The 16877-nt window shown below is 35.1% G+C and overlaps 1 protein-coding gene across 2 annotated transcripts in view; it reads right to left on the bottom strand.

The window, feature by feature from the left end:
- Arpc1 (Actin-related protein 2/3 complex, subunit 1A) overlaps positions 1 to 16877 on the bottom strand; it is a 380782-nt gene that overhangs the window by 10704 nt on the left and 353201 nt on the right. For both annotated transcript variants that reach the window (XM_090398241.1, XM_090398242.1), the window contains exon 11: positions 15828 to 16011. In XM_090398241.1, coding sequence (XP_090254367.1) covers positions 15828 to 16011 — 184 coding nt within the window. The remainder of the gene's footprint in view (positions 1 to 15827; positions 16012 to 16877) is intronic.

Raw genomic sequence — 16877 nt, forward strand, 5'->3', positions numbered from 1 at the left:
ATGAAGAGCTCTATCGGAAGACACAATCAAAGGAGAATCTAATGCAGAAGATTATACAATGGAAGCTTCAATTATTTGTACACATCTGCAGAATGAGTGAGGATGGGAAGATAAAGATATTCATGTTTGGTATTATGGATGGTGTAAACAGAATAGGTAGATCATACAGAGAATGGATAGACAGAGTGTGGAATGGGTTTACAGAAACTGTGACACTGTGCACTGGACAAAAAAATGTGGAAGAAGATACTAAAAGAGGTATCAGACACCAACAGGCAGTAGGCCTATAGTTCGTGATGATAATGATGACCCACCATCTCTCAACAACGGGAAGAGAATTTTGATTTTTATAATTAATGAGTTAAATACCATTTATGGAAGGTTAGGAAGAAACATGGATTTGAAAACCATCAATATGATATATAAATGCTTTACCAATATTGTATTGTGGAAATTTTATTGTTCAGTCAGATGATTTTCTGTATTTAAAAAGAATTCTAGGAGATATCAAATTTTTTGCTATGTCACCCACATTATGCAATATTTACCATGGGGGAGATAAAATTCTATTTTTACTATAAGAGATATTTTTTTCTAAATTGTTCCATCCTCTTATTTCAATTTAAAAATAAAAGGTCAATTGTAGGGATGACTGGAGAACAATCCCAGGTGGAGAAGGCCAACTCAAGGCAGTTAAACTCAGATAAGGCTAACCACCTGGGTATCAATCATCTTCGTGTTTTAGTTTCAATTGGTCTTTTGGTTGTTATCTGCATGAGACTGATGAAAAAGAAAACTGATCCCTTTTGGCTATATGATGATATAAAAAACCTGAAGCTTTTTTTTTTCTGCTATCTCTCATACTATCTATCTGTCTTCCCCCTCTCCTAATATTATCAGGCTCTATTGCACTTCTATACTGACTACTCTAGGCCCTGATTAACACCCCTTTACTGTTCATCTCAATAAAGGTCAAAACCGATCTGGATAATGGCCTTCCCCATAATGCTCAGCATTATACATACCTAAAAGGACGTGTGCTTTGCATTATGGGATGCTAACACAATCAATGTGAAGTCATTAGTCTATATATACAAATAGCTTAGTCTTGAAGATACTTCATGCACAAACTTGGTTTGCAAACACTTGGATAAAGGATAACCCAAGAATATAATTTTTTGGCATCCTTAATTTAAAAAAAATTTCCACAAATCATTTGAGTAATTAGCAACAAGTAGCTACAATAAATTGCCTGATGAAATAAAGTCTGTAACATCAAGGTTACACTTTTAGAAAAACATTGAGAGACTGCCTCATAGAACTAAACAATGCTGACTTTTGAAATTGTTACATATTATATAAATTAAGTGGATATTAAATCCAACATTATGTTAAAGCTGAATACAGAAACTATAAAAGTTTCGGCGAAGTTTGACCAGAGAGCTTAATGGGAATTTAACTGCCATACTATGAGTTGCCCCAGCCAAACGACTGCTAGTAAGCATCCGTATATTCACCTCCTATTGTTTGTTTGATAAGGTTTCACTAGCCTGACAGCTGTTTCAAACTCATTGGTTTTCGTCAGTGACTAGGCAGAAAACTCTCAGTACTAAGGAACTCAAAGCACGGGAGAGATGTATTAGCAAACTCTCGGTTGGTGCGTAACCTATTCACTAAAGGCTTCACTTCAGCGATGCAAAATTAAATAAATTAAGTGGATATTAAATCCAACATTATTTCAAAGTCGAATACAGAAACTATAAGTTTTGTGCCGAATATAGTTAGAAATTATAAAAGTTTCGGCGAAGTTTGACCAGAGAGCTTAATGGGAATACATTCACTGCCATACTACAAGTTGCCCCAGCCAAACGATAAGAAGCATGATAGCTAGTAAGCTTCCGTATATTCACCTCCTATTGTTTGTTTGAGTTTATTTTAGTTATATATTATATCTCAATTACAGGATGTTATTATTACATATCAGAAAATTAGCTTTTCTTTTATGGACATTCTAGTTTTTAAAGTAGTAACTATTTTTGCTTATGTAACAGTTGAAAAATTTTATATATATTATTAACAAAAGGTATAAAATAAAAAAATATTGTAAAAATCTCATTTTAAGAAAGTTTTGTATAAAAAGAATAATTGTACAGAAAATTTTTTTTTTTCAAATGCATTTAGCCATTCTAAAATTACAGTTGAGAGAAAGCAGATACTTGAACACCCCAAACCGATTAATTATTTATGACTTGTGACACTTTAACAAAATCATTCCTAAAATTTTGGGGAAAAAAAAAAAACTTTATCAATTCCTTTTACAGTAATCTAATCTAAACCAGTGTCCAAATCACCATCATTTTCCTTATATTAATTATCAAATGTTCCCATAATTCTTCAATAATTCCATCCCTGTCCCCATACATATTTTCCGATGAGGTAACATTGAGAGGAATAGTATGTGTTTATTTAACTAGGATCCCACCATACTAACCTTGGTGGATTACATCTTGTTCATAGAGGTGACTCAGAGCAAGTGCTACTGAGATACGTCTATGAACACAGAAAGCCAGAAACAGGTATTAACTTATAGTATGCAGGGTAGCTCTAAATTTTATATGGTGATATCAGACAGACAAAAACGTGCAATAATTTGTACACATGTTCAGATATTATTGAAAAAAAAAAAAAAAAAATTTTTTGATATAATTAAAGTTTTAGAACAAAGAAAAGTAAGATCTGATTAAGTCAAAGATAACAGATAGACCAACTGATAGGAAACTAGTAACAAAACATTATTAAAACAAAAAAGTTCATTTTTTTAAAAAAATATATAATCCACACATGAAAGCTACAAGATCTATAGCACATTAGTGCCCCGTGTGGGCAAGAGGAATAGAAGAAAGGAGGAGTCTGTTCACATTTTCCTTGAACAGCTGAAGGTTGTAATATTTGGAGAAGGCAGACCGTAAGAGACTGTTCCAAAGGACAGAAGTAGATGGAATGAAAGAGGAGGCAATGAAGTTGGTTTGGTGAATTTCAAGATGGACTGTAAAATGGCGTTGGTTAGCAGTGGCTCTTGTTCTAATGAATTTGGAGAGGAGTGGAGGAATAATAGTGGCCAGTTCAGCACAGCACTGACCATGAAAGTATCTGTAGAATAGGCAAAAGACAGAAACTAAACGTCTGTGAGAGAGGGATCATTAATTAGCCAAACTGCCATCTTCTGGATAGAATTGAGCAATCTTAGAGAGAATTTCGATGCACCATCCCAAATATGGTAGCAATATTCCATAGCTGGCCAGATTTGGACTTTATACAGAGTTACTAGCTGTGAAGTAATGTTCTGAAAAACTACACCAAGTTTTTTGGCAGCTGCAGAAGCTATAGTTGAAATGTGATTATGCCAGGAAAGATCGAAGGTGTAAGTCAGTTCAAGAATAGATATCTGATCGTGTTTGGATATCTCAGTATTTCTGGAGCTAAGGGGTTCTTTCTTGTGAGAGATCAGACAGAACCGAGTTTTGGTGGCATTGAAGTTAATAAGGTTGTCCCTGTCCCACTGGGATATAGCTAGGAGATCTGAGTTCAAGTCCTTTGCTATGGTAGATTTTGGAGATTCTAATACATGAGCACTATAAGGTTTGTCAAATGAAAAGGAGGAATGGAATGTATTGTCATTGGCAAAGCTATGGATCGGACTGGAAAAGTTCTTGGCCTAACAATCAAAAAATGAATTTATAATTTCAAAATTACCTTTTATTTTTCAACATAATCTCCTTTAACCTTCTCTCTGTGTACAAATATTTTAACGTTAACTGTGCACCCCATGCAATTTCAGGACAAAAATGTAAAGAAAAAACTTTGGCATAAAACTTCCAGCATATATTAGAATGCCAATCACAGTATAGATTTCATCAGTATCATACCAAATACGAGGTCGTTTGTATTGCCGTGGATTTCTGGATGCATCATAATGATCTCTGGCTTTTCTATTAGTTTCATACACAATCGCTTTTATAATTGTTTCAGGAATTATTTGTTTGAAACAGTCTATTGCAGAGCATAGATTTTGAGTTAGTATTGCTCCGGCAATTCCTTCTCTTTCTCGAAATACCTGAAAGTCAGGAACTTTATGTACATCAGGAAGAACATTGGTCCATTTTCAGTTCATTTTTGAGTTTCTATTCAGATACACAACAACAATTTCCAGGATGTTCTCAGCAGAAGAACCAGCAGCTGAAGCGTCCACAGTAGCTATAGATTCTGCATTTGCTTCTTCTCTTAATTCTTCACCTAATTGTGGTATATGTTCTTCAGCAACATCGTCAAAAGCTGAGAAATCGCCATCAAAAATATCGTTCTAATTCCACATCTGAATCGTCGTCATTGCTTGGAATATCTGATGACACTTCCTCTAAAAGTTCTCTCAACTTGGAACTAGTATGAAGTCTTTTTCTTCCTGTCATAATTATCTAAATTATCCACAGAAAAAAATATTCTATAAAGACTACAACAAAGAAATAAACATATCACAAAACAAACTTACAAACTTAGTAGCAAAATAAGCAGTAATGAAGAAAAACAGCCATAAATACAGCAGATAATAGTTCGTAATTCACAAGACAATATCAAATATGAAACCATAAACACTTGCCACTAATTCAATAAAAAAAACATATCTTACTTCTTTGAAACGCAAGCAAAAACTGAACTGAAACAGCATCAAATCATTTAAGAGATAATGAAATTATGATACAGAATACACCAGTAAGCTGAACGAAAAATTACTAAAAACGAAGAAAAATGTGCATGCTCATACAAGAATCATACATAGTTCAAAAGTGAATATGATAGCAAAGCAAAAAATATATATTTCAGGCAACAGGAATGTAAATACAAAACAGAGTATAGAAAAATACTAATGCAGCTGCTTACAAAAACCGGTTTTTGTATGGAGAATATGAGGGTGCACATGCACCCCTGTACACAGCTAAGCACAGAGGTGCCTTTTGAAACCTTACTTGATTACTTTCATGGACCTGTGATTTCAGTCAGGATTTCTCCATGACGGCATGTCGTAAAGAGTCCAGCTGTTCCTGTCTTGGGCCTTTCTTCCGACTTTCTTAATCATTGGGTCTTCCAACTTTAAGGCTGGTCTTCCAAGTTTCCTTTTGGTATCTCGCGGATACCAGTTTGTAACTCTGACAGTCCATCTGTTATCTATCGTTCTGGCAAGATGTCTTGCCCATCTTCTTTTGCTGTGGTAGATTGCTTTTATTACATCTGTGAGTTCAGGCTTCTTCCTCATTTCAATGTGTCTTATGTGGTCTTGAAGCCTTACTACTACTACATTCAAATTCACTGATTTCAATGAAAAATTTTTAAAAAAATTGTGTGAAACATACAGATAGTATTCCTAAGAAAACTTTGGAAAATTTCCATTCGGCAACTTTTTATTTATGTTTTTATTAACCTGGGGGTGTGTTTGTATCTCTGTACATAGAGAGAAGGTTAAGACTAATACATTTATTCCAGTGACGATCCAGCGGCATTATCCCATCCATGCAGTGGTTCTCAGTAAGATCTGCAAAACACCCTTCTAAAGCTGCAATCACCTCTTGATTCAAAGAAAATTGTCACCAGCAAGGAAAAGTTTTAGTTTTGGGAAGGGATAGAAGTCAGAGGGAGCCAAATCGGGGGAACAGGGTGAATGTTCCAACAATTTATAATGCAGATCCTTTAATTTTTCGCATTGCCAAAATACCCTTGTATGCAGGTGCATTGTCACGATGAAAGATGATTTTTTTCTTCTGTGAAACAGGTCTTTTCTCATGAATATTTTGTCTAGTCTGGTTAAAAGATAATAATATTTTCCAGTTATTGTTTTACCCCTTTCAAGATAATTAATAAACAAAACATCTTTAGCATCCCAAAACACCGATGCCATGACCTTTCCTGCCAACGTAACTGACTTTGTCTTCTTTGGTGCTGAAAAACCTCTGTCCACTGCCTTGACTGCTGTTTGGATTCTGGTGTGTAATGGTGAATCTAAGTCTCATCCATAGTAATAAATCAATACACAAAATCAGTTTTATTCTTGTTAAAATGCTCCAAGCACTGTTCAGAGATTTTCATGCGAGTGCATTTTTGATCTGCTGTGAGCAAGCACGGCACCCATCTTGCGCTAAGCTTTTTCATTTGCAATTCTTCATGCAAAATATATCCTACACGTTCTTTTGAAATGCCTATGGTCTCAGCAATTTGACTCACCGGTCATCTAATACCATATTGTGCACTTGATCAATGATTTCTGGTGTTGTTACACTTTTTGGACGTGCTTCACGTGGATCATCTTCAAGGCTGATACAGCCAAGTTTAAACTTGGCAGCCCATTTCTTAATTGTTGAAAACAAAGGAGAAGAGCGCCCATAAACTCTTATGAACTTCGAATGAATTTCTTTTGGCGTTAAACCTTCTTTTACAAAGAATTTTATAACCGCACGATACACAATTTTATCCATTTCAAGGGATACAAATAACACTTTTGCTTCAGACAGCTGTATAAAACTAAAATTACTTGCTATTTCACATGGATGCTTATAACAGCTGTACCAACTTAGAAAAAAAAATCTCTTGCCGATAGTGTTGCCATCTATGGCTGAGGCCGAGAACTTTTCAGACCACCCTTGTACAAGTTATAGTTGCACTGGAGGGGAAATCTGAGGAGAGAGAAACTATCCACTACGACACAGAGAAGTTTGCCAAATGAGAAAGTTGGCAATCTATTTGCAGATTAAGGAAGGCTGTTTGTTAAGTAGGTCCCTGAGCCAAACCCAATCAAATGTTTTTGAAATGTCAAGGGCAACCATGTGAGTTTCTTCAAATTTTTCCATGGCCTGAGCCCAGAGGTAGGTGGTGAAAGCAAGATAAACTGTAGATCATTTGGGGCAAAATTCATATTGCTGGTCACTGATGATTAGTTAGTTATGTCTCTAGGTGGTTCAAGAGTTGGTTGTTGATGAGTTCCATAATTTTAGGGAGAACAGACATGAGAGCAATTGGATAGTAGTTCACTGGTTGACTTTTATCACCGTCCTTTGGGATGGGCTGGATGTGGACCTGTTTCTATGTTGTAGGATAGATGTCAGTTGAATAGGATAGATTGAAGAGGCAATACAGAATAGGTGTCAGTTATGAGGCACAATATTTTATTTTTAAATCATACTTGTAAAGAATAATTAGAAGAAAAAAAAACATGCTCAAGCAAAATTTATATGTACTAAATGACGTGCTTTAAAAAGAAAATAAAAGTCGCATAGAATATTTACAGCCATGTAAGACAACTTTTGCTTGAAAATTTTGAAATTTCAGAGCAAAATGCTAAGAACGAATAGGATACTAAACAGACGGCATGAATTTCAGTATCATATTAAAAATGAGGATATTAGGAAAGAACTTGACATTGTTAGCATTCAGGAATGTGTTAGCAGAGCTAGTCTCAGGTGATATGGACACTTAAACAGAATGGGGAGAAGAAATTAGCTAAACAAGTGTTCTTTGCCAGGATGGCAGGAAAATACCCAGAGGAAGACCAAGATTTAGGTGGATCGATACAGTGAAAAGTGTCTTAGAACCGAGCTTCCCAAACTGTGGGCTGCGGCCCCCTTGGGGGGGGGCGTAAGTTTTGTTGAGGGGGGCCGTGAAATAACGAAAACAAATTTAAAATGTTTTCAAAACATTTTAAATTTAAAACAAATTTAAAATTTAAGACACAGTAGATTTTTTTTTAATCTTAAAAGAAATGTATTTAATTTTTATTTATTATTTCTTTTTTGTTCTTTTTTATATTTTAATGGAAAAAATCACACACTGGTGTTGGTTAACAAATTTTGCTTTTTGCTATTTTGGCGATTAACGAATATATGTCTATTACGATTTTTTTTTCCAATGGTGGGGGGGGGGGACATGAAATATTTTAATTTTTCCAAAGGGGATCTTGGCATCCATAAGTTTGGGAAGCACTGCCTTAGAAGACAGAAATATAATATCTGAGAATATTGGAATGTTGACAGATAAGAGGCTAAACTGGAGGAAAATTATTGATAGGAAGTTAGTAACGATGTTACTGTTCATGTAGTACTATTATAAGATCCTGTATACCCACTGAGGGTATATGTCAGGAATATGATGATTTCAAAAATAATTGAAAACTCATGACAATACAATCTTCTGCAAGAGAAGTTGTGCTGGAGTATTGCACTACTTATAAGCTCTGCTCAAGAGCTTATATACATGTGTCTTTTATTAGTGCTTTTGGTCAAGATTTCCCTCAGCTGGAAGCTCTTTTGAATTGTTGGTTTGCTTCAGAAACCATAGGAGTTTTGTTCGTCATAAGAAACCTTTCAAGAATAAAAACCCTTCACTAAATCCCATGTAATTTATGAAGTTTGAAAGTTTTGTTTTCCATAAGCAATTTTTTTTTTAAATCACTGTCAAGCATAAACATAGAATAAAAAAGCACAACAAGTTCATGACAAGCTGTGTGTCATGCCTTATCTTGTACTAATATGGCACAAAACATGATGGCCACCATTGTGATAACAGGCTTTTTTCTTTTTTGGAAAGAGGCTTAAAATGATTCAAAACAAAGGATAATTAAATGTCCATTACTGTTTTAATGGCAAGTTGCTAAAGAATGTTTGCCCCTGAAACATGTTTCAAAAAGTGACTGAGGGCCTATGAGAAACAAACCTTATCCATAGGAACTTGCCTTCATATTGCACTACAAGGGATATGCCTGAACAGTATGAGGCATTTTTGAAACTGAAGCTAGGACTTGGTATTTGGCTAGGATTTTTATTTGTTTTAATCCTTTAATAGTTGAGTCCAAATTATGTCTTTTGGATTCCTTTCTATTACGCTAATGAAATACTGTGTTTGTTTATCATAATACATGGCACACATTCATCATTTCAATAATTTTTTTAAAACTTAGCAAAGTTCAATAGATTCTTATATTTAAGCTGGGTATGAGGGTTGCTTGAAAAGTTTGGTAAATTTCCAATAGACAGCGACACAATTCATCCATTCATACCAGTGTCAGCATCTTTTTCATGACCCCCTGGCAAAATTTTAGCCATGTGCGATGCGTAGTTCTCGTTTGGCAAACATTTAAAATGACTGTGTTCGCATTTTTCATAAAAATCGAGAAAAAGGAATTTTGTGCAGTGATAAAACACTTTTTGAAGAAGTTGACAACCACGCAGATCTAAGCTGAGTTAGATGCAGTTCATAGGGACTCTGCACCGCATTAAAGACTATTTTTGGATAAATGAGTTTAAACATGGTCGTAAGTCCATCAAAGATTAAGCGCGCTCCAGGCACCAGACGGAGGTCACTACGAAGGAAATGATTGACAAAATCCATGTTATCATTATGGAAGAACGGCGAGTAAAAGTTCATGAAATTGCTGAGATTGTAGGCATCTTAACTGAATGAGTGTATAATATCCTGAATAAAAAAATTGCACACATGAAAAAATCTATATGCGCAATGGGTGCCACAATTGTTGACTGCCAATCAAAAATGCATGCAGAAAGAGATTTCAACGCAGCGTTTGGCGATGTTTAATCGCAATTCAGCGGATTTTTTGCATCAATTCGTGACTATAGACAAAACTTGGATCCACCACTACACACCTGAGTCCAAGCAGCAGTCAAAACAGTGGACAATGACTGGTGAAAGAGTAATGAAAAAAAAGCTAAGGCCATTTTGTCAGCTGGGAAAGTGGTGGTGGCCTCTGTTTTTTGGGATTCCCAAGGAATTATCATGATAGACCATTTGGAAAAGGGTAAGACAATAGCAGGAGGTTATTATGCACCATTGTTGGACCCCCAAGAATGTCACAAAAAAAGTGCTGTTTTATCAAGACGATGCCCCGTCCCACACATCAACTTTCACAATGGCAAAATTGCACGAATTGAGGTTAGAATTGGTTCAACATCCACCATATTCTCCGGAGATGGCCCCATGTGACTTCTTGTTTCCAAACTTAAAAATATGGCTCGGTGGGAAAAAAGTTTCTTCGAACGAGGATGTCATTAAGGCTGTCAATGACTATTTTGCACAATTTGACAAATCCTATTTTTTAGATGGGATGAAAAAATTGGAAATTCGCTGGACCAAATGTGTAGACCTAAATGGAGACCATGTTGAGAAATAAAGGTGTTTTTTTTTATTAAAAAAATGTGTAACTTATTTTTTTACCAAATTTTTCATACAACTCTCATACACTAAATGTTATGAATCAAATTATGATGTTATCAATAGATAATCAGAATAATATTTATAACAATGAATCATTTCATTTGCATCTTAATGGGAGCAAAGTATTAGGCCCAGTGATCATCTTCCACTGAAACTATCCCATGAGCTTCTATACAACAGTGTTTCTCAACTGCTGGGCTGTGGCCTGGTACCAGGCCCTGGCATCAATTATACCAGGCCACAAGAGGTTCTCCTGGAATTTGTCATTTTAGTTTTCTAAGCATTTTTCATGAATAAATATTTTATATTGGAAATATTCTGAGGAGAATAATATTCATGAATGTGTCGAAAAGCCTGAATAACATCTGTGTAACAAATGTCAGTGACCAAGCTGTGTATTTTTAAACATGGAAGTACAGTGTTCATGAATGATCGAGAATTTTCAGACATTGAAATCTTTCAACATTTGGGAAAGGGAATACTGCTGTTTATGACTAGTCATAAAAATTGCCTGCAAGCCAATTACAACACTGGGTGGCATATCCTTTGTTCTCCAAACTGAACTAAATAACATCTGTGTTGCAAATGTGAGTGACCAATGAGCAAGGAAGTATAAAGAAAATTTTTCCACTGAAATTGAAGATCAAGGCAGTCTGTACCTGGTTCTCTAGTCTAGTAATACTGAATACTGTTTTTTCACAAGTTTGCATTACAGTGTGTAAGTGCTTGTTTCAAAACCTGAGTGCCAAGATTTTTTTTACAAGTAATAGGCCACAGATTTAAATTTTAATATGAATAAGAGACAAGGGACTATGTTTAATTTTGGGGTTAACAAATCTCTCACTGAAGGTGTTTGTGACACAACAAATAGTGATTCATCCACCTCAAGCCTAGAGCGATTTCCAGGATGTACAAAAGGAAGGATAAACTACCAGCACACAAGAAAAGTCTGCATTCACTCTTAAGTACATGGACAGCTATTTAAAATTTGGTTTCATATGATGCCCTCACACTGACCAATTGCCACGACCTCAATGTGCCATCTGTGCTACTGTTCTGGGGAAACGAAGCTAAGAAGCCTTCGCAACTTGCCCAACATCTCACCACAAAACATTTCAATCTAGTCAACAATCCCATTGAATTCTTTATGCGTAAAAGAGATGCACTGAAAACAGAAAATAAATTTATTTGCTGCTTGTAATGAAGTATTAGGCCAGTCTGCAGCAAGTAAAATGAAAGACATCCCATTGTCAAAAGATGTAGAAATGCAACTCATTGAAAAAATCTAAATCGTTCGCATTAAAACTGGAAGAATCTACACATATTCAAAACAACAGCATTTTATTTATGTATGATATATTGATCATGATGAAAGTGACATGAAGGAAAACATTTTTAAGTGTTTCTGAATTACCTATGCACACTACCAGCAGTGAAATTTTCAGTTTTAAATGGTTTCATTAAAGAGGGAGGTCTTGAAAGGAAATATTGCATTGGAGTTTGTACTGATGGCATTACCTGCCTTACAGGAAGAAATTCAGGTTTAGTCACTAAAATTAAGGACATGGCAGGCAATAACTTATTATCAATGCATTGCTACATTCATAGGCAAAACCTGGCCTCCAAAAAAATGGCACCTGAGCTTAATGAAGTCCTGTCTCAATCTGTTAAAATTATTAATTACATAAAAACAGTGCTTTAAATACAAGACTGTTAAAAGCATTGTGTGATGAAATGGGCTCTGATTATCAAAATCTTCTTTTCCATTTGGAAGTTCGTTAGCTGTCCCACAGTAAAGTTCTCAAGAGGTTACTTGCGAAAGGAAGTTCAGCTGTTTCTAATTGATAAGAAAAGTGACCTGTCCCATTATTTCCAGGATAAGAAATGGGTAGCCAGGCTGACATATCTCAGCGACCTATTTTCTAACGTAAACGAGTTGAATTTAAAACTTCAAGGTCCAGATACAACAATATTTAATGCTTGGAACAAGATCGAATCATTTAAAAAGAAACTCAAACTCTGGCTTAATATGATTACAGAAAGAAATAATGAAATGCTTCAGTATAAATACTCAGATTATATTATTGCAGCCCACTCAAAGATGTCATTTGAAAAGTATTATCCTGTACATGAGGATCCCCGGAGGCAAAATATGTGGATCATGAACCCTTTGTTGAACACAAAGAGACAGCCCTTTCCCATGAAGAAGCCCTTCGACTTATTGAATTATCATCAGACAAAGGACTAGAAAGTAATCTGAAATTCTGGATAAGAATGAAAAATGAATCCAAATTTACGTGATATAGCAATGAGATTTCTTTTTTGTTTTTCCACCAGATATATCTTTGTGAAACTGCATTTTCTGCCATGACCCTGTTTAAAAGAGAACAGAGGAACTGCTGCAACTTCCCGACTGTCTCTGTTTGGCTATCACTTCAATTCATCCCAGAATTAATATGCTAACGGATAGAAAATAGCAAGAAAAGTCTCACTAGCTTAACTAAAACCTTCTAAAACTCAATTCTAATAAAAGAAACTAAGTTTATATTTTTCAATAACTTATAATTGCTGTGTTAAAGTGCTGCATTTTTAAATTCAAAATATTAATTAGTGTTGGAACTAGTGTTTAGAATTGAGAGATTCGTACATTTTTATTTATTAAATTACATACTTTGCATATATAAATATTTGGCATATGTGATAATTAGTGTTTTGCCAACAAGTTGCCATCCGTCTGCTGCTTCCCCTGCTCAGCTGACTTCTATGGTGGTTACAGTGCACATATATATTTTTCATTACCATTTTTTTTTTCCAAACCAACATCACTAAAATTGATTTAATACAATAATCAATATTACACTGAATAATATTATACATTTTTGGTGATCAGAATGGGATATGTCAATGAAAATCAACAAATTAATAATGTTGGCCTGAGGAAACTACAATATGCTGCAAGATTTCATTAGTGAAGTGATTGATAACTAATTTAAATGTAATTTTATATTTGTCAACATGCCATACAGTACACATAAGTGTACTAATATGCTTTGTAATTATGCTATAATTAATCATTACTACTTATGTTAAGTTTAATGTATGAACTTTAAAAAAAATTCGAAAGGTATTTAGGAGTAAATTTGTTGGGAACGCGTCCTCATATTATACCAAAAGAATTTACCATGCCGCTGTCTCACAAAGATTGAGAACCACTGAACTCTGCATTTATTATTGTAAACAAGAAAATAAAATTACTCAAATTATTTTTTTTTAATTACTAAAATTGCAACATTTAGTGACTTTTGTTTTGTAGATTTGATGCTACACAAATATGAAATATTAATATTACTTCATTTTTAAAACCTGATACAGGGAAAGTATACTAGTAAGATGCTAACTAAGCATCACTTTAATAAATCCAAAGAAATTCAAAGAGCAGTGTAGTCTGTATTTCGATATTAGGTGGATATGTTATGAAAATAAAATAAATAAAAAAAATGTTATGTTTTTTTAGGTCTGTAGCAAGTAAAAGGAAAAATATACATGGCAGAATGATTTTAAAGAATGCCAATGGTAGGGAGGTAACTGAATCAGTTGAGATAGCTGAGTTACTGAGTGAGCACTTTGCAAGAATATATCATCCAGGTGGTGACATTGCAGAAACGAATAAACCAGTAGATTATACGGGAATTGTGGTGAATGAAGTGGAGGTGAGTAGTCTATTGCATAACCTCAATATCAATACATCTGTGGGATTGGATGGTATACCAGCTCGTGTAGTACGAGAAGCAGCTAAAGAATTGTCAGTACCCTTGACCATTTTGTTTAATTTGAGTCTCAGGTCTGGGTTAGTCCCGAGCGGGTGGAAGGAAGGGAAAATAGTTCCACTGCATAAAGGTGGTTCCAAGACTGCTGTTGTAAATTACCGACCGATTAGCATATCAGGAATCATTGTCAAGGTCTTAGAGAGATTAGTCAAGAAAAGAATACAGGATTGGATAGATCAAAATGGTATATTGTATGGGGAACAACATGGTTTTGTGAAGGGTAGATCATGCCTCAGTAACTTGCTCACGTTTTATAACACAGTGACGGCTGTACTGGATAGGGGTAATGGGTTTACAGTGATACTACTGGACCTTGCCAAGGCCTTTGACAGGATACCACATGGAACCCTAATCAGTAAACTGGAGCAGATGGGGATAGATATAGGGTTGGTAAGATGGATAGGAGGGTGGTTGAAGGAGAGATACCAGAGAGTGGTTTATTCAGGAGTGGAGTCAAAAAGACGTCTTGTGACTAGTGGAGTGCCGCAGGGCTCTGTTCTTGGACCACTGCTTTTCAATTTGTTCATCAATGATATTGGAAAGGATTTGAGAGGAAGTGTTCACTTGTTTGCTGATGTGCAAAGTTGGGCAGAGCAATTGTGAGTGCACAGGATGTCAAAATTTTACAGGATGATTTGGATAGTTTGGAGGACTGGGCTAGGAAAAATGGATGTCAGTTTAATGTGGCAAAGTGTAAGGTTATGCACTTTGGGGTGAAAAGAATAGCAGCAGTATATCGCATAGGTGGAACCGTACTCCAGGAGATTGATGAGGTCAGGGATTTGGGAGTACTGGTGGATAGGGAGTTGAAGTTTAGGGGGCACATTGCAAAAGTAACTAAAACAGCTCAGCAAATCACTTGGCTTATGAAAAATACTTTAACATGCAGAGAGAAGCAAGTTGTTTCCTCTGTATCGAGCCTTGATAAGACCCCATCTGGACTTCTGTGCCCAGGGTTTCTTCGTGATGGGGAGGAAGTGGAGAGGGTCCAGAGACGAGTGACCAAGATGATAGCAGGTCTGTGGAATGAACCTTATGAGAATAGGTTGAGGATTTGTGGGTTGCAGAAATTGGACGATAGGCAAAGGAGGGGTGATATGATTGAGACATTCAAGTTACTGAAGGGTTTTTATAAGATTGATCCAGAAGATATTTTTGAAAATATGACTGGTGGTGGGAGGACTAGGGGCCATGCATGGAAGCTGGGCAAGAGCGTGGTTGACAAGGGTGTTAGAGCTAGGTTTTTTACTTGGAGAGTGGTGAATGAGTGGAATAAGCTTCCAGAGTCTGTTGTGGGTGCTACGACCGTGAATGAGTTCAAGGCAAGATATGATAGATACTGTGTAAATGTTGAATAGTTGTTCCAGACATGATGTTAGGGCCTCCCTCGATGAGTCTGTCGACTCCTTGGAGTTTCCCGGAACAATAATAATAATAAATAAGTATATTAATATTTGATGCTGTATTGAAATAGATAATTTTTTTAAATTTTAATCTAGTAATTACTAGTTAAAAATAGTTTGATATACAAAATTTTAAATCTAAAAAAATAAAATTACTTTTTTTTTCACACACAAATATGGGATGTCAACATGTGCTGAAATAATTTTTCTATCGGTATAAGTAAAAATTGATTTCTATATGATAAAATGGTGTAACCAAACAAAAGGTTTAATATATATAAAAAAAATAATTCTTGTTTAAACAGATTTAGAATAAAATATTAAAACTTACTTTTAAGTCCCAAATGACCATTTTGCCATCCATCCCTGTAGTACATACTTTACTGGCTGAAAGTTTGGTCCCAGAATATATCGTTAAGCGCGTGATGGCATTTTGATGAATTGTATCTAATAATGTGTCTACACTGTTTTCCACAATAGCACGTTTATCCATATCGCGAAATTTACGCATCGCACTGAAAGTAAAAACCTCTTTTGGTTATTCCTCTTTTTATTTTAATATTCAACAAAAATAAGACAATAAGCATATTTTGTACATGATATCTGTATAATACTATTATAACTGAGAAAAAACCCAACTAGGAATATGGTAATTGATCATAAAACAATGCAACAGAATTAACCATCATACTTTTCATTATCATCGAACTTTTTCTACTGGCTGATGTAAGAAAAATTAAGGAACAAAATACAACTGCAGTATTTTCCTGTGACTACCTTATTTTTTAAGTCTAGTTTTGTGTGTGTGTAGTGCTGTTTTCAAGATCATCCCACTATCTTGTCATTCTATCTTTCTTGACCTCTTTACCTTTAGTACACTGGTATCCAAAAGCTAAGGAAGAACTACATTTTTACCTGTATATATATAAAAAAAAATTTCATGACTACATCCAAATGTGGACATAAATTTATTGCTAATGTTAAATATGTAGTTATTTTAAATATTATTATTATTCAGGCCTCCATGGAGTCAAAAGACTCATCATGGGAGGTCCTTCCTAAGAAACACAAAGTCTATCATACCACTCCAACTCATTGACCGTTCTTGCTCACACCACTCCATCAGGCAATGCAATCCATGGATGTTATCAAATCTTCAATTATATCTTGTCTTCTGCGTCTTTGTAAAAAACTATAGTTATCTCATTTAAGACTTATCCTCTTGACTTTTATTATACTTATGATTTATGGTCACAAATAATAAAGCTCACGTGTGCAAAACTTGCAGAACAAAGAAATCGCCTCAGGCTGGAGCCAATCTCTTTGTCTGACCTACTGGTGTTTATTCTCAACTGAATTTGGAAAATTTATTTAGTTTCTA

This window comes from Typopeltis vanoorti, chromosome 9, assembly GCF_054136105.1.
Source record: "Typopeltis vanoorti isolate ZY-2024b chromosome 9, IOZ_Tvanoo_1.0, whole genome shotgun sequence".
Lineage (NCBI taxonomy): Eukaryota > Metazoa > Arthropoda > Arachnida > Uropygi > Thelyphonidae > Typopeltis > Typopeltis vanoorti.